The following is a 23,562-nucleotide window of genomic DNA, read 5'->3' on the forward strand; positions in this document are numbered from 1 at the left end:
AGGCCTTCGAGAACCACTGCCAGATCCCAGGTTGGAACTCTGGTACGCACTACAGGTCTTAACCTACGCGCCCCACGAAGGAAGCGTACAACCAATTGATGCCTACCCAAAGGCCCATCACCTAACGGAGCGTGGAAAGCTCCAATAGCTGCCACATACACCTTAAGCGTGGACGGGGTAAGCCCTGCAGAGAAACGATCTTGTAGGAACTCCAGTACTGAAGCCACTGGGCAGTTAACTGGGTCCACCTCACGTTCTCTACACCAAGTGACGAAGACATTCCACTTGAGGCTGTACAATCTTCTAGTAGACGGGGCCCTAGAGCTAAGCAAGGTCTCTATAACGTCTGCCCTCCTCTCGGTACTCAGACCCAAAGGTTCCAGATTTCGGGGCGGGGGTGAAATATTGTGCCCCCTGCCTGCGATAGGAGGTCCCTCCTCAGAGGGACCTGCCACGGGTGACCGCCACGGGTGACTGCCGTATTGTCTGTACGGACTAGAACGTGGTACCCGCGAAGCTCCGGGAGGAAACTCCTGAGGGCCCTGTAAACCGCCATCATTTCCAGGCAGTTTATGTGCCAGGTCGAATGATGGTCCTCCCATGGACCCCTCGCAAAGCGGCCTTCCATGACCGCGCCCAAACCAGTAAGGGAAGCATCTGTTGAAACGGTTTTCCGGCAACATGATGCTCCCAAGACTGGCCCTTGGGACAGAAACCAAGCTTTCTTCCATATACCTAGAGCCCAAAGGCATTTGCGCGTGACTCTGATCATACGGAATGGGTTCCCTCTGGGGGAAAACCCCTTGGTTTTCAGCCACCACTGTAGAGCTCTCATGTGTAGCAGGCCGAACGGAATAATGTTGGACGCTGCCGCTAGATGCCCTAACACTATCTGAAAGTGTTTCACAGTGATACTCTGGCCTAGCTTTATTCTTGAGACTACCGCCAGAATGGTCTTGATTCGTGCGGGGGAGAGTTGCGCCCGCATCGAAACCGAATCCCATAATACCCCCAGAAAACTCGTTTTCTGAGCTGGCGCCAACACGCTCTTTTTTCTGTTGAGCCTCAACCCCAAGCGTTGGATATGTGCTAGAACTACATCTCGATGTTGAACTGCCATCTCGAACAACTGGGCCAGTATAAGCCAGTCGTCGATGTAGTTTAGTACCCGGATGCCCTGAAGTCTCAATGGAGCCAGAGCTGCATCCATACATTTGGTAAACGTGCGAGGGGAAAGAGCTAGACCGAAGGGAAGCACTCGATATTGGTACGCTTCGCCCCCGAAAGCGAACCTCAGAAACTTCCTGTGGCATGGAAGGATGGAGACATGAAAATAGGCGTCTTTTAAATCTATCGTGACGAACCAGTCCTCGGGCTGGATCTGACTCACGATTGTGGGAATGGTCAACATCTTGAACCTGAATCTCCTCAGAGACCGGTTCAGATACCTCAGATCTAAAATCGGCCGAAGCCCTCCTTCCTTTTTTGGAACTATAAAGTACCGGCTGTAGAACTCGGCCTCCCTCTCCGACAGCGGGACCCACTCTATGGCCCCCTTTGCCAGCAAGGATTTTACTTCTTGTTCCATTATCCGAACCCGCTCTGGCACCACTGCGGTCCATGTCACCACATTGAACTTTGGCAGGGGGGTGATCGAACTGCAGTCTGTACCCTATTTCTACAGTACGCAGGACCCATGTGGATATATTCGGAAGGCATTTCCATGCGCCGAGATAATCTACTAAGGGAATCAGCCTCTCGAGGCTGGTCTCGGGTGTTATTTGAGTCTTGTTTCCCGTCCCCTGAAGCGGATGCCCGGCAGGGGACGAAATACGATTTTCGATATTTGGACACTCGTCCCGCCCAGTCGCAGGTCTTACTCGAGGCGACTGGATCGAAACGTGCCCTAGGAAAAACGATGTGGCCCGAAGCGTCTGTGACGGCGGGATTACCACATCGTTTTCCCTTCGAGAGCGTCGCGCGAGAGGCAACCTCGGTTGTTCCCGCGCGAGGGGGACCGCTCTCTGAAGCCCTACCACAGCTAGGACTTCTTCCCAGCAGCCTTCTTAGCGAGAAGGACGTTCCTTAGATCGCCCTTCTGCACGGAAGCCTGCTGGTGAGAGCGCCGCCTCTGTTGCCAAGCTCCCTGGTACGCCTGCAATATCGATAGCGTGTGCAGAGCGCTACCAGCCCGACCCGCCGCCATATATGCCCTGCCCACCAACGCTGATGTGTCCCTGCATGGCTTGGTGGGCAGTACCGGGGCTTTTAGGGACGATGCCGATTCGGGTGACAGATAGCTCGCGAGAGCATCTTCCACCCGCGGCATCGTCCCGTAGCCTGCCTCGCGCGCACCCAAGACATTAGCATAATCTAATACTGGGGGGTTGGATATGCGCGCGGAGTATGGTCTATTCCAGGCAGCGTTCTTAGCGAGAAGGACGTTCCTTAGATCGCCCTTCTGCACGGAAGCCTGCTGGTGAGAGCGCCGCCTCTGTTGCCAGGCTCCCGGAGGAGGGGCTCTAGAGGCGACGCTCTCCTTTTGCACCTGACGGTGCGAGGAGCTGGCTGACGGCTGAGGCTGCCCACTAGTGGCAGCCTTCGCTGATTTTGGCCGACGAGGGAGAAACTGTCGGAAGGCCGCTGACTGTTTTCTCGCCTCCTGAAACCTGTCGACGACCGAATTAACGGCGTCGCCGAACAGGCCAGAAGGCGAGATCGGGGAGTCCAGGAGAAACGTTTTATCTTTCTCCTTCATCCCCGACAGATTTAGCCACAGGTGTCTCTCCACCGTCACCATTGAGGCCATGGAGCGGCCGATGGCACGGGCCGTCCCCTTGGTGACGCGGAGAGACAGATCAGCGGCCTTCCTCAGCTCTAAAATATCCTCCGGGGAGGGACCCTCTCCCTCGTCCAGCTCTTTTAAAAGGTCGGCCTGGTACGCCTGCAAGATAGACAGCGTGTGCAGAGCGCTACCAGCCCGCCCCGCCGCCATATATGCCCTGCCCACCAAAGCCGATGTGTCCCTGCATGGCTTGGTGGGCAGTACCGGGGCTTTTAGGGACGATGCCGATTTGGGTGACAGATAGCTCGCGAGAGCATCTTCCACCCGCGGCATCGTCCCGTAGCCGGCCTCGCATCCTATCAGAGGAAGATTGAGAAAGTGCCTCGGCAGTCTCAATCTCCGCTGATACGTCCAGCTGCGAGCCCCATGATCTGCGACACCGCGCCGCCTCGGCGGACGCAGGCCCAAAACCACGGGGCTCGCGTGGTTGGCCGGCCTCATCGAAGACCGCCAACCGAGACCTCAGCACCCTGAGCGTCAGCAGCTCGCAGTGGCTGCAGGCGGCTCCCTCGAGAGCCGCATGAGCATGCTGAACGCCCAGGCACTGAACACAAAGAGAGTGCGTGTCCGTTCCCGAGATGTAGCGGGGACACGGATGCACGCACCTCTTAAACTCTGTATTAGACATTTTTACTTTCTTTGGTCTCTTTACTGATAATATATATATATATATATATATATATATATATATATATATATATATATATATATATATATATATATGGGACAGACAACAATAAATAGACAGACAATGATTAAACACACACAGAGCGTTATGCTGAAGAGCGATAACTGACGCTACTATGCGCCGGGCTCCCCTTTATAGCTTCCGGGTATGCCGTCACATCTACGTCATGACGTAGGACCAATAAGGATTGGACTAGTTTCATTCATACTTCAGACGCGTTTATGCTTAGGGAGTATCCCCAAATCGTCGTTCCGACGCAGTGCGAAGTTCCCTCGATATAGGGAACAAGATGTGATCAAAATAACAAACACAATAGATAAACAAAAATAATAAACACATTAGTGTTGTCACGATACCACATTTTTGACTTCGATACTGATACTAAATCGATACCACGGTAAAAAAACAAACAAAAAACAGATAATATGAATAATATGACAACAGAACGTATTATTCATTGTTTTATTTTTTTACTAAAAAATCACTTGGCCAGCATGTTCCTGCCCTGGTTTTTGATCATTCTCTCCTGTTATTGCAATAATAACTACATGCCAATGTGAAGATCCTTACAGAGATCACATTATCAATCATGTTATCATTCACTAACCTTTCACTAACCTTTTCAACAGGTTGGGATGACCAAAATCTTATTTTATGATACGAGTAATTTAATATTTTTTAAATGTAATTTTATAATTATAATATAGATTTTTAATTGTATGTTTTTAAAAATGAGCAAAAAATCCAAATTACAAACAATATGACAAACAGTGCTTTATTTTTTAGTTCATTAGGTCTATTTAACAGTAGCAAGTCAAGAAAGAAATTAAATAATCAAATATAAAACTGCTTACTTAGTCTTCACTCTATAATCTAACTATACATTGATATTTTTTATAAATATATTTTAGTTATTTAGCCAAGCATGTGGTGGTTTTCTATTTTTTTTTATTGTTTGCTTAACATTAATCACAGAATATTAGGTCTGGCTTAAGACCTAGACGGATCTAATTACCTCAACTGTAATCACGTTCACTAAAGACATATCCTACTGTGTTCATTCAAACCCAAATAATAATCCGCGAATGGCACGCGCGTAGGGCACCAAGTGCTGAGGGGGGCACCACTCACTTTTCTCTGAGCGCACCCTCCGGGTGACAGATATTATGAGTTTACCTATTACTAATAATGATTACAGTCAGCAACTAGAGAAAGCAGAACAATCACAGACCCGAATCCAAACTATACATTAGGGGTGACCCCTAATAGTCGAAGATTCGATGCATCGATATGCAGGACCGGATTCGACCACTGATCTCATGGTCGAATCTTCACAGGTGTTATGAAACAAGGATCATACCATTTTGGCAATATGGGGGTGCTTAATATTAGTGTTATAAAGACGTGGCACAGCGCTAAGCGATTGGCCCTTTAAGGGCACTGAGATTCGCACCGGACGCGCCGTGCCTTTATAATTTGAACACATATACACTGACGCCGACATTCGACGCCTGTCCGCGGCGATTAAACGTATATTTCCCTCAAATTGTGAATGTAAATACTGATTTCACCCTTTGCTACAAGATACACTCATCGTGCAGCTCTTCTGTCAGAAGTCAGATAGTGTAAATATAAAGTAAAATAAAAATAGTCTTAGCCTACTGCTGACTAGTGTCCTGCCCTTCCCTTCCCTTCCCAACCTGTTTATACCGTTTATTTTTTTCCGGTCTATGGTTTACACACACACATAGATGATTCGACTATCGGTTGTTCATAGAGAGATTCGAAAAGGCAGGAGGAAACCTCTCATTTAGCAAATGTTGCTGATTCATTATTGAATAATTGAATAATTAACACTCACAGAGCTTTTCTGCAGTTGCTTACAGCTGGTATCAGTCTTCTTCTGCCTTCATCTGATGTGTTGTATTTCCTGGTGTTCAGCTCATCCAGCGGCTCCTCTGAGATCTGAAGCATGTAGGCAATTGTTGAGCAGTGAGACGGAGAGAGTTTCTTCTCTGCGTGTTTGTCTGATTTCACAAAATCCTGAATCTCTCTGGACAGAGTCTGATCTTTCACTTCCAGCAGACAGAGGAACAGATTGATGGATTGATCAGATGAGAGTTCAGCTGAGAGTAGCGATGAGAGTACACGTCCATCAATATCCTCATCATCTTTGATCTTGTGTTGAATGAACTGTGTGATTCTCTTGATGCTCTCTGAGCTTTTCACTGTGTGTGTCAGTAGATCCTGTAAGAGTCTCTGATTGGACTCCAGAGAGACGCCCAGCAGGAACCGCAGGGACAGATCCAGCCGTCCATTCTTACTCTCAAGGGCTTTATCTACTGCTGATGTTAGTAGATCATACAGAGAGTCTTTATCTACTGTTGATGTTAGTAGATCACACAGAGAGTCTTCATCAGGCCAGTAAGATCTGAATTCATGCAGTGGTTTATTGTTCTTGATCACATGAGAGTAAAACTCATAGAAAGCAGCAAGAAACTCCTGGATGCTCAGATGAATGAAGCTGTAGACTTTCCTCTGATGAATCACAGATTCCTCCTTAAAGATCTCAGTGCAGATCCCAGAATGCACTGCGGCGTCAGTGATGTCTATGCCACTCTCTCTCAGGTCCTCCTCATAGAACATCACATTGCCCTTCATCAGCTGATTGAACGCCACTTCAGCAAGTTTCACAATCACTTCTCTATTAGACAGCAGAAGTTTCTCTGGATCTCTCTCTTCATACTTCTGATTCCTCATGTTGATCTGAATCAGCAGGAAGTGGATGTACATTTCAGTCAGAGTTTGAGGGATTTCTGCCCTCAGATCTTCTTCCAGGAGCTTTTGAAGCACAGTGGATGAGATCCAGCAGAAGACAGGTATGTGGCACATGATGTGGAGGCTTCTTGCTCTTCTGATGTGGGAGATGATTCTGCTGGCTTGATGCTCGTCCCTGATTCTCTTCCTGAAATATTCCTCCTTCTGAGGCTCATTGAATCCCTGAATCTCTGTCAGACGGTTGATGTATTTGGAGGGGATCTGATTAGCTGCTGCTGGTCTGGAGGTGATCCAGATGAGAGCCGAGGGAAGCATGGCTCCTTTCATGAGCTTTGACATCAACACATCCACTGATGAAGTCTCAGTCACATCAGAAACTTCCTTTGACATCAACACATCCATTGATGAAGCCTCCGTCACATAAGAAACTTCCTGAGCATCTGTAAACCTCAGTGTGATTCTGCTTTCATCCAGACCATCAAAGATTAACACAACTTTACACTCCTCATAAATCCTTGAGTCCAGATCATGAAGTTCAGGATGAAAGTCCAGCAGAAGTCTGTGAAGACTGTACTGATGATCTCGGATCAAGTTCAGCTCTCGAAATGGAAGCACAAACATGAAATCTACATCCTGATTGGCTCTTCCCTCGGCCCAGTCCAGAATGAACTTCTGCACAGAGACAGTTTTTCCGATTCCAGCGATGCCTTTAGTAAGAACAGTCTTGATCTGCTGTTTCTCCGCACATCCTGGTTCAGCTGAGGCTGTAAAGATGTCATTGCAGTAGATTGGAGTGTCTTGTGAGTGTTGTGTTCTGGCTGTTTTCTCCATCTGTAAAACCTCATGTTCTTCATTCACTCCTTCTCTCTCTCCCTCTATGATGTAGAGCTGTGTGTAGATCCTGTTCAGGAGGGCTTCATTCTCGTGGAGTTGGATTCCCTCAAATAATCTCTCATACTTGTTCTTCATGCTGGTTTTGTGTCTGTCTTTGACTCTCTGGAGCTCATCATTCATTGGTTTAGGAGAATTTCCAGTCGGATCATCTCTATCCAATCTGATCAAACATTGACACAAAAAAATAGGTTAAAATTATGTAGAATAAAGGATTTAAATATATAAATGAAACATAACCTTAAATAAAGTAAATCAATACAGATGCACATTTATCCAAAGCAGCTTCCCAGAAAACAGAGAAGTATAAAAACACAGGGAAAAGGAAAACCGTGTCTTTCAATCCTCCAGCGAGCAGCTCAAGGTGACAGAGACCAGGAACAAACGCACTAAGAGCTTTAAATGGGAGTATCTATAGAGTAGTATTGAATCCTTCATATCTCCGAAAAGTCTTTAGTTTTATTATATTTATAAAAGAAAGATAGGCTGTACCAAGTCTTTCCGGAAAAAATTGAGCGGATGGAGGCGTATCGTGTGGGCAGAGCTAAAGAATGACGAGCGTGCACAAAACAGTGACATCCACAAGCGTGGAAAAGAAAACGCTACCCTAAATAAACTATGGCTATCAATCAGTTTCAGCTATACATATATGATCCAGAATCAGATCAGGAGGCTGAAATAAATTTAACAGGAGAAGCAGCAACAGCAGGAAGTCCGTCTCTGTGATATATAACAGTTAACGTTACTGTATTTAGTGGCTTGTCAACATTTGCGTGTGTTTACTTGTGGATAATGAGGATATGATTTGGTTTATGTGCTATTATATGCGACTAAACCTTAGCAATCTCAAGCAAAACAGTTTTGCACATCAGACTAGCATATAACGTTACATAGAGGTTTATGTTTGGGGTGGTTTTACAATAAAAAAACAGACTCCTAAAATGGTCAGCTAAACAAATGTATTTAAACACATATGGCATACATCGCATGCTTCATTGGTATATTAACTATACCATCGCGTTGTTTATTGATGTTTACTCACGCGACGATAGCCAACACAGACATTTGAAGCAGTTTTACTCACCGCCTGCTTCCAAAGCACGATCGTGAACCTTTGTCATCACCGCCCAATCAAAAACACACTTCTTTTGGTGACATTGTTGATTTGGTGAGGTCCTGAGACAGCAGTGAGTGCAGTGTTTATGGGCGGCGGGCATTTGCTATCTCTCTGGTCCGGTCGCTTGCGTGCGCACCCTTCTGGGAGAATATATGGCCCATACAAGGACATTCCGACCCGTTGAAGTCAAGCGGACACATACTCAGAAAAAACTTTCCGAAACTTGTGAGGAATCGGAAGGGGTATTTTTGGCAATTAAATATTCAACTCATCAAACGTTGAACTTATTTTTTTGAAACTTTGTCCATGTTTAGAATGAGAATCTTTAACAGTGTAAAAAGCTCAGTATGCATGAAACAGCATTTACATAGACAATAAGTGTCTTATATCTGGACATTGGGATCAAAGTTCATCACTGAATGTTTGTCCACAGATTTGAGGTGAAATCAGAAATAAAAACTGAACTCATCACTCTGTGTATTAAGTTTGTTTTTGAGTCTCATGTTTAATGTCATCTCTAAGTTACACTAGACCAGTTAAAGGGATAAAGGGACCTGTTAAATTCACCCAAAAATGAACATGCAGTCATTATTTACTCAACCTGATGTTGTTCTAATGGCTTATGATCTTCATTCTTTTTTAGGCCACAAAAGGAGAAATGTTGAGAAATGTCCTGCTCGTGTTCGTCTGTATAATGGCAGTAATTACCGAGTAGCTTCAAGCTTTAGAAGAGAAAGATTCGCAGAATGATTCCATCAGACTCAAGCTGTATAATCAAAGTGTGAACATTTGTCCGCTGTGAACCAGGAAAAGCACACAAGCACCATTTAGAGAAATCAAGATGAATTTAGACACAAACTCCACACCTAAAAACCCTTAAAGTGTGGGATGTTTCTTCTCTGAGGTGAATATCTCCAGAACGGCTGTCAGATGACTCCAGAGATATTCAGCTCAGAGATCATCAGATCATCATTCTGGGATGCTTCTGAAATCTTACAATTTTCCCTTTAGTTTTGTTTAATTTATTATATAATCTCTAATACTAGATCATATGATCTTATCATGAGATCGAGCTTTCTGCTCGGCTGCACCGCGGCTTTGGAACCACCTTCCCAGTGAGCTGAGAGCAGTATAGAGCCTGGACCAGTTTAAATCTCAACTGAAGACTTTCTGTTCAGAAAGGCTATTATGTGTTGATCGTTTGTATTTTTCTTTATTTTTATTTTTTATACATTTTTTTTTTTTTTCTCCCCTTTTTCCATTGTTGAACTTTGAGATTCTTTGGAATGAAAAGTGCGTTATAAATTAAATCTATTATTATTATTATTATTATTATTATATCTCACCTCTTCACAGACACACAGCTGGGGTCAGAGGTCATGGCTTCACTGAATCTAAGAGGATGACCCATGGATCGGTCACTCCTCACAGACACACAGCTGGGGTCAGAGGTCATGGATTCACTGAATCTAAGAGGATGACCCATGGATCGGTCACTCTTCACAGACACACAGCTGGGGTCAGAGGTCACTGCTTCACTGAATCTAAGAGGATGACCCATGGATCGGTCACTCTTCACAGACACACAGCTGGGGTCAGAGGTCACGGCTTCACTGAATTTATGAGGATGACCCATGGATCGATCACTCCTCACAGACACACAGCTGGGGTCAGAGGTCATGGCTTCACTGAATCTAAGAGGATGACCCATGGATCGATCACTCCTCACAGACACACAGCTGGGGTCAGAGGTCATGGCTTCACTGAATCTAAGAGGATGACCCATGGATCGGTCACTCTTCACAGACACACAGCTGGGGTCAGAGGTCACGGCTTCACTGAATTTAAGAGAATGACCCATGGATCGGTCACTCCTCACAGACACACAGCTGGGGTCAGAGGTTACAGCTTCATCACTGGGTTCTGCAGATGAAGATCTCTCGCTGCTCCGTCTTTTCTCCATAATGACAAACTGAGCTCAGACCTGCACACAGACAAATCACACAACTAAACCAAGTGTGTTCAGGAGCATTGTTGGAGAGAAGCTATTGTGAGGAACTGAAAAACACTGATCATTGACCAACACACCTGCTCTAAAGTCAATAGCGCAGTATTTCTTAGTTTTTTAAAGGGTGTAATATTAGTCAAATGAGCCTATAAGTGATGCACAATGGGCATACACACAGAGGGACGTGCAACAGCAGCAGCAGCACACACACACACCTGCTTATTACACACACAGGGATGCGCTGAATGATGATTTAACTGACTTGGAACTAGGGATGCAGCGAATCCGATTTTTGAGGTTCGGCCGAATACCGAATCCACTGGTTAAGATTCTGCCGAATCCGAAACCGAATACGGAATCCAACTCCCATCCTCAGTCCATTATCACAGTAAACACATTAATGACACAAACAACGTCCACAACAGAGTATTTTTAATTTAATTTAATTTTAAAAAAGGCAACATTATGCCAGGATGACTGTACCATATTGCTGTCTATAGATTCCTTCATGCACAAAAAAACCGGATCACAGCTTCTTTTACGTCCTTACGTAATGACGTCATTTCTATCATACCAGCGGATGAAAATACATTCAAACACATTCATGTAAAGTATTTGTAATTAAAAAAACTTAGTAAAGCAATAATTATTATTGTAATCATCGTCATCTTGAATACGTTTTTTAATTCATGTTTTGCAAAAGCACTCAATACAGCCACTGTCGTGCAAACAGTTATGTTTTACACAGATTAAATAAACTTACATTGACATAACATAAACTTACACAAATCCTTGGTTCACCCGTGCTCATATATTATCAGCATCCGTTTTCCGAGAGAAACAGCAGCCGTCCCACTCTGAGAGAAACAGTTCTGTTCAAGACGACGCTATCACGCATGCAGTATCTCAGCTCACCGGTTCTCACAGCAAAACATGTCTCTTGCCCCTTTTCCACCAAGGCAGTGCTGGTGCTAGTTCAGAGCCAGAGCCTAGTTTCAAATCGGTTCTTTGTGTTTCCACAGCCAAAGCACCAGCTCCGAGCCAGGAAAAGTGGTTCTTAAATAGCACCAAAACATTGCTGGGCTAGAAGTAAGAACCGCTTACGTCAGGCGCAGGGGGCGGGGTCAACAAGATGAACACAAACTTGAGATCCGCCATTTTTTAAATAGCAGCTAATGGAGCTAATAGCTGCGGCTCGTATATAATCACCGTCTATACAAATTACTACGAACTGCATGAATGCGTTGGATTCGCTGTGTTTTGATGCCGATGATTTACGATGTCGAATCAATAGTAACGCAACGTTCGGCATTGTTGATGGAAGGCTCGATCGAGATGCTTCTGCGCTGTGACATCGCCATATGACATCAAAGTAACAGCGAGAGCAAACGACTCCTTATGCTTTTGAATCACTCGCGCAGTATTTAGATATCATATGTGGGTTGGTCTGCGCAACGTCAATGCATTAGATAAAACATGCCTGGAAATTGTGTGTGTTTGTGTTTCCCGCTGCCTCGCTAGCAGTAGAGTCCTGCAACGGGTTGGGTACCCGCGGGCATAAAAGTGGCTAAAACGTGTGGATTGAGTAATTTATAAAATGCACGGGCGGGGGTGCGGGCGGATGATTAATTCCGTGCGAGCGGGTAGAAGCCCGGATGAAAAATATGTGCAATATTTTCTGTGCTGTGGCAAGGTGGAGGAGCGAGCGAGACCGGGGCGTGATGGCAAATGAGCGTCACCTGTGAGCCACACCGGTCTCAAATCCTCTCATGAGGGAGCTCGGCAGCATATAAGGACGAGAGATCACCAGACCTAGATTTTACGTTGAGTTGTGTTTGTTTTATTATGTGTGTGCATGGCAGATGTCCGTGAGGGGCCGCGTTACTTTCGCTTTGTTTGGTTAAGTCTTTTAAATGTTCGCTGGTTCTCGAAAAACAAACTGGTCATCCTCCTTTACCATTACACATACACGCAACAACGATATGCCATATGATCTATCACGTCACCACCATTGCGACTTTTGTTGATGCCTCTCGTAGCCCAGATGGAGCAAGCGTTGCAGGATTAGCAATGGATGAAGTAAAAATAAAGTTTGTGAGTGGAGTATATAAAATTGTTGACAACGAGTCTATAAAGGCACTTTAGCCTGTTTCTTTAGCCCATTCATGACGCTGTTGTGATGTTGAGAGAGGTGCAAAATAAAAAAAAATAAAGCATTTTAATTGGAATGATTTTAGCGTGTGTGATTTATTGCGCGCACGGATCGGGTAACGGGCAAATATTAACGGGTCTGGGATGGACCCGTGCAGGACTCTGGTATGACGTAAGACCTGGCTCTGTTGTGGCTCTTAGCATGTGGAAAAACAAACGGTTCTTAGAAGGCTGTCAAGTCGAACCAACTTAGAACTGACACTAGCACTGGCTCCGAACTAGCACCCGGTTCATTCTGGTGGAAAAGGGGTATCAGTTCAGTGAACTGTTGGAGTTGCAACATATACTTCAAGATATTAGTTTATTTCTAGTATGAGGGACTGTCACTCATGCCAGAAAGTGAGTAACTATAGTAACTTGTGGGATCAGCGCTGATTCAAGACGCGAACCGTTTAGAACGATTCAGTCCGATTTGGTGAACTGGTTCGACCGGATCACTTAAAAGATCTGGTTAAAAAGAATGATTCGTTCGCGAACCGGACATACTAGGTGTTTCTCAATGTCAAGGATGCTTCCTTGGAAGGACTACCTTCATAGGCTAGGCGAGGCTCCACTTTAGCATTCGGAGAACACGTAAATGGAACAGGCTAGCAAGTGCATGTCATTGCGTCATTACGTCAGTGAAAAAATTATTAGTAATTTGCACCGGCAATTAAACATTAAAATTTACTTATATTTACTACGGTTATAACAAATGTTTGGTAACGTAATTAAAAGCATTGTGGCAATCAGCGAGGTGAGGGACCATGAGAGCGGGCCGGTGGAGTGATAATGAGCGGCAGCTGATCACCACACCGGTCCCGTCTCACGGCAGTGACGGGAGTATAATTGGAGGAGCATGGAAGACGAGAGAGGACTAGGCCTGGACTTTATGTTATGGTATGTTTATGTTTTATTATGTGTGTGCGGGCAGTCGTCCGCATTACTTTCGTTTTGTTTATTATTTATTATAAAGTTGTTGAACGTTCGCCGGTTCCCGCCTCCTTCCTTCCCATCTACAAACCCCGATACAAGCATATTTGCCCCGTTCACGCTCCGACTCTGGGAACGTCTGAAGATAGCAAAGCTGCGCGCATAGGATTGTGGGTGATTTGAGAACGCGAAGAGCGCGAAGGCTACTCATATGCATCCTTTCCTGTATATGACATATTTTCGAACGAAGGACTCAGTCCTTGGTTGAAATATAGAGGATCCTCGACATTGGAACACCTAGTAAACACGTTGCCATAATCAACCGCGGCATCATGTTCGACCAGTATTGCGTAGTGCAAGCGGGTTCGGTTCGGTGGAAAAAAATTCTAAGGTTCGGCAGAAACCGAACCCAGTCAAAAAGCCCAATATTCGGCCGAATCCGAACCCGAATCCTGGATTCGGTGCATCCCTACTTGGAACTACCTGTGCATTAAACAATTTATTGCACACCTTCCAGCCAATCAGAATGTAATATTCAGACAGACCACGGCATAAATTACTTTTTGTTAATGTTACACTAAAATGTTATGAAGTTAGACTTTACTTAAGATTTCCAGGGAAAACACTACCAACTTGTACTTTTTTATAATTTTTATTTTTTTACATGCTGTGTGACTGCCACTACTATTGTACTATAATGTGTGTGTGTTTGTGTGTGTGTGTGTGTTGGTCGCTTATTGAGAAGTGAATGCAGACAGGAGTTCAGTTTCAAACTTTAAACCCTTGATTTTAAAATATGCTGCTCTGTCTCTGCCATAAAAACCCAATATCGGTCGAACTCTATTCAGATGTGCTTTTAGAAAAACTACAGCACAAAACATTGGATGTGCAATTCTGTGTAACAGGGGTGAAGGAGTTTTGTGACACCACTGAGCGAGAAAGGGTTTGATCTGGTCTACACCCAACTCCACAGCAATGCTCTGGACAACAGTCTTTGCCAGATACAGAATAGATTTCAAGGCCACGAAAAAAAGACCTCATCGACCCCCAGCGGAATCAGAGTGACCGAAGTATTCTTGAGACGTTGAATTCCTGTCTGTGACGCAACATCGGTCATACTATGTTTCTGTATAATACAGGTCCTTCTCAAAAAATTAGCATATTGTAATAAAAGTTCATTATTTTCCATAATGTAATGATAAAAATTTAACTTTCATATATTTTAGATTCATTGCACACCAACTGAAATATTTCAGGTCTTTTATTGTTTTAATCCTGATGATTTTGGCATACAGCTCATGAAAACCCAAAATTCTCAAAAAATGTGCATATTTATTCCGACCAATAAAAGAAAAGTGTTTTTAATACAAAAAAAGTCAACCTTCAAATAATTATGTTCAGTTATGCACTCAATATTTGGTCGGGAATCCTTTTGCAGAAATGACTGCTTCAATGCGGCGTGGCATGGAGGCAATCAGCCTGTGGCACTGCTGAGGTGTTATGGAGGCCCAGGATGCTTCGATAGCGGCCTTAAGCTCATCCAGAGTGTTGGGTCTTGCGTCTCTCAACTTTCTCTTCACAATATCCCACAGATTCTCTATGGTTTCAGGTCAGGAGAGTTGGCAGGCCAATTGAGCACAGTAATACCATGGTCAGTAAACCATTTACCAGTGGTTTTGGCTCTGTGAGCAGGTGCCAGGTCGTGCTGGAAAAAAAAACGTCAATTCATCTCCATAAAGCTTTTCAGCAGATGGAAGCATGAAGTGCTCCAAAATCTCCTGATAGCTAGCTGCATTGACCCTGCCCTTGATAAAACACAGTGGACCAACACCAGCAGCTGACATGGCACCCCAGACCATCACTGACTGTGCGTACTTGACACTGGACTTCAGGCATTTTGGCATTTCCTTCTCCCCAGTGTTGCTCCAGACTCTGGCACCTTGATTTCCGAATGACATGCAAACAGGTCCAGCATGAGCAACAGTCCAGTGCTGCTTCTCTGTAGCCAAGGTCAGGTGCTTCTGCCTCTGTTTCTGGTTCAAAAGTGGCTTGACCTGGGGAATGCGGCACCTGTAGCCCATTTCCTGCACACGCCTGTGCACGGTGGCTCTGGATGTTTCTACTCCAGACTCAGTCCACTGCTTCCACAGGTCCCCCAAGGTATGGAATCGGTCCTTCTCCACAATCTTCCTCAGGGTCTGGTCACCTCTTCGCGTTGTGCAGCGTTTTTGCCACACTTTTTCCTTCCCACAGACTTCCCACTGAGGTGTCTTGGTACAGCACTCTGGGAACAGCCTATTCGTTCAGAAATGTCTTTCTGTGTCTTACCCTCTCGCTTGAGGGTGTCAATGATGGCCTTCTGGACAGGGTCAGGTCGGCAGTCTTACCCATGATTGCGGTTTTGAGTAATGAACCAGGCTGGGAGTTTTTAAAAGCCTCAGGAATCTTTTGCAGGTGTTTAGAGTTAATTAGTTGATTCAGATGATTAGGTTAATAGCTCGTTTAGAGAACCTTTTCATGATATGCACATTTTTTTTAGATGGAATTTTGGGTTTTCATGAGCTGTATGCCAAAATCATCAGTATTAAAACAATAAAAGACCTGACATATTTCAGTTGGTGTGCAATGAATCTAAAATATATGAAAGTTTAATTTTTATCATTACATTATAGAAAATAATAAACTTTTATCACAATATGCTCATTTTTTTAGAGGGACTTGTATTGATGGTTTCTATAATTTTGATGGCTTCCGTATAATATTGATGGTTTTTGTATAATATTGATGGTTTCTGTAGCCGTGGTGTCATGATTTTATTAAGACGTGGATTAATTCAGGGGACACAACTTTGCTTATATTCTACAAGCTTTGCATAACTTTGTTTAGCAGCTATAATAATTAGAGTAAATCATGAGAGTAGATTCATTCTGAATAAAAAAGAGCAACTGATCTGTGTTCATCTCAAACGAGCAGAAGTCACGATGTATATGACACACAAACATGTGCTTAAACACACTTTATACACAAACATGCCCATATGAAAAAAACCTGTATGGTTCATATATAGCGACCATATATCTTCCTTACTTAAATCAGTCAGAATTATATTATATGTTATGACAAACACAAATTTGTGATGGAAACACTTTTATTTCAACACAAAAGGAAACACTCAAATTATACTCCACATGTGTAATTTACAATTCCAACTTGATAGCAAACTGAACTTTGCTCAGGAAAAAAATAAAATAAAATACATTGAACACAGTGTCATGGCCATCAATCAAACATAATTAACGGATTAGCTCACCCCAAAATGAAAATTGACTGATAATTTACTCACCCCCATCTCATCCAAGATGACCATGTCTTTATTTCTTCAGTGGAAAAGAAATTAAGTTTCTTGAAGAAAACATTCCAAGATTGTTCATCATATAATTCTTTTCAAAGGGCTTCATAGCCTCTGCATGCTCCCAGATAAGCATTTTTTATTAGAAAAATATCCATATTTTTGACTTTATAGACTAAAATATCTAGTCAACCGTGCACGTCTACTTATGCCAAAAGAGTGACCTCTGACCTGAAGCATGATGTATTGATGAATGCGGATATGCAGAGAATAAAGGAAAACAAAACACTGGTCACGAATTTGAATTTAAAGAGGATTTGCTATAAGAGAAGAGCTTTTGTTGCCCAGAGAGACATTGAAGCTTATGCTACTCCTACATCGCATCACTCAGGTCACTCTTTTGTCTCAAGTGGTCTGCCATGAGCTGGTTATTTTAGTCAATAAAGTTATAAATATGGATATCTATATCAGTATCTATATCAATTACTATATTAACTGTTTATTAGTACTTATTTCACATAGTAATTATAGTACACATATTAAAGCTTTATTTGTTGTGTTCTGAAAATGAACGAACGTCTTATGGTTTTGGAACGACATGAGGGTCATTTTAAGAACTTACATTTTTGGGTGAACTAAACGTTAAAAATTAACAAAGTTTAATAAATACTGTTATAATGTTTTTCTCATTGTTATTTCATGTTAGATAATACATTACAATAAAGTCTCATTTGTTAACATTAGTTAAAGTCTTACAACTCACATTACATAAACTTCTCCAACACTTCCCATTCAAAACTGAACCAGTCCTCATGGGATGAAACAGTCTGTGGCTGAACCTGTGGAACCTGTTCTTCTTGCATGGTCTTCAAATGTTCTCATAAAGATCTTTCTGTGGATGAAAAAGAAAAAATCTTCTTGACCAACCCATTTACATACATGAATATTAGAAACACGTTTCAATTAGGCATGTGCCGAAATCAATTTTTCATGTTGCGATTAATTGATGAAGCTTTTATCACGGTATACGATATTATCACAATATTGAAATAAGTTGCAAAAAAAGTGTTGTCATAGCATTATAGCTTTAAGACCTATTTTGTGTAATAACATAAATAGCTGAATATTGAAATACAATAATACAATGCACCAAAAATATATACAGCTCTGGAAAAAAATAAGAGAAATCAATGTTAATGTTACATGTATACCTGTCTGTTTGTGTTTTGAGTTCAGCCCAAACTGAACTGAACTGAACTTCAAACTGAACTCTCTTAATTTTTTCTAGAGCTGTAAAAGTACAATTTTCAAACTGTTTAAAGTGCAAAAGAATTAGGCTATAAAGAACAACAGGTAACAAATTACAATAATGTCTCATTATTTAATGCATTATCTAATACTGAGCAATAGCTACATTTGTAAAGAAAGGATGTCTTTTGGTAATGTTAGTTAAGAAATACTGATCATTGTTAGTTTTGTCTTAGGTCCATTAAAAAGGTTATTTTGTTATTAAAGAGCAACTAAGAAATTAACATTACTTAGAATAATTAATTCTTTATAAGTATTTTTCATTGTCAGTTTGGTAATAATAAATTAACATAATGAACTTTACTAATGAAGTCGTATGTCTTTTGGACAAATAATCCAAAAAAATTCTAATCATTAGGGCATGTTGTAGTCCAGATTAAAACAATGTTTAAGTTTGAAAATAAATAGCCTATTAAATCTTTAAGTATTAAGTATTTGGTGCTTTGATAAACAACATTGAGATTACAAAAACAAATGGCGTTTATAATGTTTTAAAACGTTGCTAGCATGGTTGCTTTTGTTTGCGGGGTTTCCGGGGTAAACGCTGCATTGTGCAGTTCATCAGCGCCCTCTACTGTCACTGAGCGGCACTTCATTAGCGCGTCTCCTTCATCAATTCATGTGCTTCTCATTTACATCTGAGCGAGTGTCCCTTTGACTCAGAATACTGCTGTGTTGAGCATTCATACGATTGATGGGCAACGTATTCTTGAGTGCATTATAAAAAAAATTATAATTGGTAATAAATTATTATTTACGATATTTTGAAGTACCCATGATAACAATATCGTGCATTTTCATTATGGTGATATATCGAATTACAGAAAATCGGCACATGCCTAGCTTCAATATAATGTTTTCCAGTATAACAATCTATTCTAATAGAGTAACTTGCGTTCTATTACTAAATGTTAATATTGTACATAATTTAGATTCATATATGTTGCAGTTACATGAATGCAAATGATAGCTTATATTTTAGCTATATTTTAACTACATTAGAGCAATCTGCAAACTCAAGTTCACTACAACTTAACTCTTTTAAAGTGAATTGGCACAAAAATTACTATTAATTGACTATTAATGATCACAAAAGGAACATACCGGGATTCTAACTTTTTCTTTTTGTCGGTGTCACACAGCAAATCGCTGTAACGTTATCTATGCAAACCATGAGCTTTAGGGTTTAGTTACCAAATTACATAGTTAAACAACAAGAATAGTCGTTTTTTACATTTGATCATTTAGCAGACGCTTTTATTCAAAGGGACTAACAAGTGAGGAGACCAATCATATAGTTTAATAACTTTAATACAAATATAATAATTTTTCACTTGTTATTTTTGCACATTAAATACTTGTAATTGTTTAAATGTTGCACGTGCGCAGCATAAATAGGCTTAATGTTACCTACGTTACCTAACACTAAGGCTGTGGCGCAGAAATGATAACAGAAACGAACAATTTACAAATCTTTTAGCAAATCTTGCCATTAAATAAGTTAACATTTGCATTGAGAATGACATGACAAACACAAATCTTACCGGGAGCTTGAAACAACATCGCGGTCCCGCTGGGAGGCAATCATATCAGGGAGACAATGAACCCGCGATTGATTTCCGCCTGGCCGCGGCGCGTTGACGCATGCGCAGTTTGCGATGACAGAACTAAATCTATTTTTGAGTGTTTAATTCTTTTTTTTAAATATTGCTGATATTATTGTTAACAAATAGTTTGTATAGGTAGACCACCTTTACAAAACAAATATATGGGGATATACTGCAATTATATGCAAAATAGCCTATATTAAAGGAAATAAAAAGGAATAAAGGAAACTAAAGCCTCTTTTAATTATAGCTGCTGCAATGTATGCATTGACCCTGTATGGCTATATTTTAGCACATTCAATATTTAGTAATTAAGACATAAATAGCATTACATGTAACATTCATAAAGTTTTATCCTTTATTGTGTAGCCTTACTGTATATTGAATTTCCCATATTAATGTGAATGCATACATGTACACACATATAGGCTAAACATCTTTACAGAATGAGTTACAGCAAATTTCTACTTCCCACCATGCTTTACTTTTGGTTTAACCTTTTAACTGTCATCCCCCTTTTTGAAAATATACATGAGAATTCACTATCCAAACTTAACTTAAATGGTTGCAATTCAAGAATGCTTTGGAATATAGTTTCCATAAGTTTGGTCTCATTTTAAAGAAGACAGTCAGCAGAGTATTGCTCAAGTTAAATCACTTAAAGTAAAGTATAAAAAAGTTTTGGAACTTTTAATTTACTGTAAATCAAATGTACTGTACTAGATATTAATATTTAATATAAAATATATTTTACAAAATAATGTGTACTCTAAAATTACTGTCAAATCAAAGCCATGCGTCTAATCAACTTGTGTTCTAAATTTGATGTTGATATCACACAAAATCAAGTTCCCATGAGATTTTGTTTAGGTGCTGTACCACAAATAGCCACCGGGTGTCATTGAAATTCCATTTTTTTTTTTTAAATGCGATTTCCTGTGTCAAATGTATATATTTTTGTCCAAATATCACAAAACAAACAGATATTGAACCGTGAGACTCAGACCTTTCCGACAATATGTTTTGTCAAGATAAAAGGTTTTTATTATAAAGTAGTTAAATAAATATGAAACATGACGACGCCACTTGGGGAGGAGCCCGCTAGAATAATTTAGAGCACTGTTTCCATGGTAATGCAAAGTCCAATTTCAAAACGGTTTTCACAGGATGAATCTTGAGTTCGTAAGCTTTCGAATTATATAGATTGTCGTCATTAGATCAGGATAAATATAGGATATAATTGTTTTACTAAAACTAAAAGTAACTGTAATATAATGGCACTTTTTTCTCAGTAACTGTAACGGATTACAGTTCCTTTTATTTTGTAATACATTATTTTGTTCTATATATTTATATATTATATTTGTTCTATAATTTTATATATTTTGTTCAATATATTTTTGGGTATATCATCACAAGCACATCAAATAAAATGACATGCAATATGATATATGAGTAAATATATTGTCACATTTTTCAAATTGAAAGCAGCAATTCCTCATGTATTATTAAATACTGTAATATATTTATCCTGTATAATATGCAGTTAAATAATTTCATTCACACATGTAAGGAAATATTTTCTTTGCATTAGAGTTACCCATTTTTATTCGTTTTACTTGCTAGTTAATTTACTAAAGTAAAATCTAACTGATTTGCAGGGGTTGTAGTTAACACAATCCAGCATATATATATTTTTTACAGTGTAGGACATATTTGATTGAAAATACATTAATATTGTGCAATTTGTATATGTGGTTTTTGCCACATATATGATCCTTACAGTATTCTGTTGGAACATATAAGAATCACACCTTTTTAGCTAAACTTTTCCATATGGGGATCCACAATAATGAAATTTTGCTCAGCTCATGTAAGAATAAAGTAAAGGCTCCTTGATCTTTTTATTATTGTCTATAGCAGTGTTTCCAAACCTCTCTTCCTCTTGATCTCTAGATCTGATCTCATGATAATCTCTGTAAGAAACTGCTCATACTAGTTTTACAGGTCAGGCCAGTTTTCTCCTCAAGACTTATCATAACATTAAAGTCACTTAAGACAACACTTAAAGGACAACTCCGGTGAATTTTTAAGTTTATCTTGATCGTTATCTTTGTGAGTACAGTCTATAGAAAAAAATGAACCGGATTGGTGCTTGCAACACAGAGTTATTACAGTTAATGCCCAGAGCCCCCCCCCTCAGCTAAAACGGCAGCTTTGGGGGCATGCACGTAAAGGGTGTCTTTGTGCCTCTTAACAGACACAAAATGTAACTAAATGTCTGTCCAACATGAACAGGTCCCTCATACGACAACAAGATGCGTTTAGCCACTTAGCCATTGTTTTAATTCACCTGTTTTAGACTGCTAATGGAGAAGGTTAACACCACTGCAAGATGCAACAATTTGAAAATGCCAAATCCCTCCAGATTGAGCCAAACCCCAGCTTGCATCTGCAACACTTTAGAACCAGAGGCTCTGGTGTGCAAATCTGGAGAAGCATAGTTGAGATGTCAGTTCTTTGAAGCAGTAGACTTAATCCAAACTGATCTTAAAAGAAGATTTGTTCAAAATGGAATGAAAGTGGCTGCACAAAAAGAAACGAATCTTATCGAAGTGGCAAAAAAAACCTGTCTGGGCTAAATGAAGAAATGCAACTCCCGGAAAATTTTGATCGATCACGCCTACAAATGCAGCTAACTCTGCTGGGTGACCTAACTAAGGAGAGACGGTTCACTGCAGTGAAAGAGTTTGCTGAATTCATTTCATCATTGCTTCCTCAAACTAGAGAAATATTTAAAGAAGTTGAGGCATTCGTTGAGCTTTGTTTATATCTACCGGTGTCAGCTGCTCCATCAGAAAGATCATGCTCAGCACTCAGACGACTGAAAACTTGGACCCGAAGTACCACAAGCCAGAAGAGGTTGACACATCTGGCGCTAATGCACATACATACTGACATTCTGGACAGGCTGGATATACCATATCTTGTTCGGAGCTTCATCAGCAACACAACTGAACGCAAGGCTATGTTTGGTGCACAGTCCCTTTAAATTGAGGTTAGAAATGGTTTTAAATGCCTTTTACTGCCACTGAGCATTTCAGCGTTACGGTATTGTAGTGATTTTTACTTTTGTCCACCCAAGGAAACCAAGTAAGGTAGTGATTGGTACTCACGTCACCGCTGACGTTGTGATTTTGGATCACATGTCACTTAAGGTGTGGTTATGAGTACATCAGATGACCACCTTCCCCCCTCTTAGTTTGGGACACTAGTCAAGGCCTTTTACCTTGGCTGTAGGAGAACACTCCGAACAGGAGGCTGTCCAGTCATTTAGAATGAATGTAAAGGGGGGAGAGTTGGTCAGCTGATTTATCTGAAAGATTGGTGAGATTTCGAAATTGTAGAGCCTATTCTGTTTTATCAGCACAAGGAAGACACAATTGGGATTTTATTAACAAAAGATAAAACGGAACAATTAACACAACTACTAAATGAATACAATGAATCATAAAGGAATAAAGTGCATAAGATGCATAAAATACATGTAAGTTAAGTGTGGCTATAGAAAAGTTACGTTATCTTATGGAAAGATAAACTGTTGTTTCTCTGAAACTAAGATGAGTTTATTATGCATCAAACAAATAAACGAAAGATTATTTGTTATTAACCGGCATCAGATATAATTACCTCTAATGTAAATTAGAAAATCATATACTGATAATAATCAACAATGCCAAGGTCTCTAGAAAGAGGTTTGGTTCAGTGATACTTACGTTCCACTTGGTTGAGTAAGCCTTCTTCCACTGGTTTTGCTTGGAGACAATGCAGTGGGGAAGGGAATTTGA

At 41.1% G+C, this 23,562-nt stretch overlaps 1 protein-coding gene across 2 annotated transcripts in view; it reads right to left on the minus strand.

The window, feature by feature from the left end:
- The window catches only part of LOC137047064 (NACHT, LRR and PYD domains-containing protein 3-like), a 73,822-nt gene that overhangs the window by 41,883 nt on the left and 8,377 nt on the right, over window positions 1-23,562 (minus strand). Inside the window, exons 2-3 of one of the 2 annotated variants that reach the window (XM_067424604.1) lie at window positions 9,666-10,303; window positions 5,395-7,365 (exon numbers count right to left, since the gene is read on the minus strand). In XM_067424604.1, the coding sequence (XP_067280705.1) occupies window positions 5,395-7,365; window positions 9,666-10,282 (2,588 nt within the window). In that variant the 5' untranslated portion in view covers window positions 10,283-10,303. The remainder of the gene's footprint in view (window positions 1-5,394; window positions 7,366-9,665; window positions 10,304-23,562) is intronic. The other variant, XM_067424605.1, reaches the window with a different exon arrangement.

This window comes from Pseudorasbora parva, chromosome 18, assembly GCF_024679245.1.
Source record: "Pseudorasbora parva isolate DD20220531a chromosome 18, ASM2467924v1, whole genome shotgun sequence".
Classification (NCBI taxonomy): Eukaryota; Metazoa; Chordata; class Actinopteri; order Cypriniformes; family Gobionidae; genus Pseudorasbora; species Pseudorasbora parva.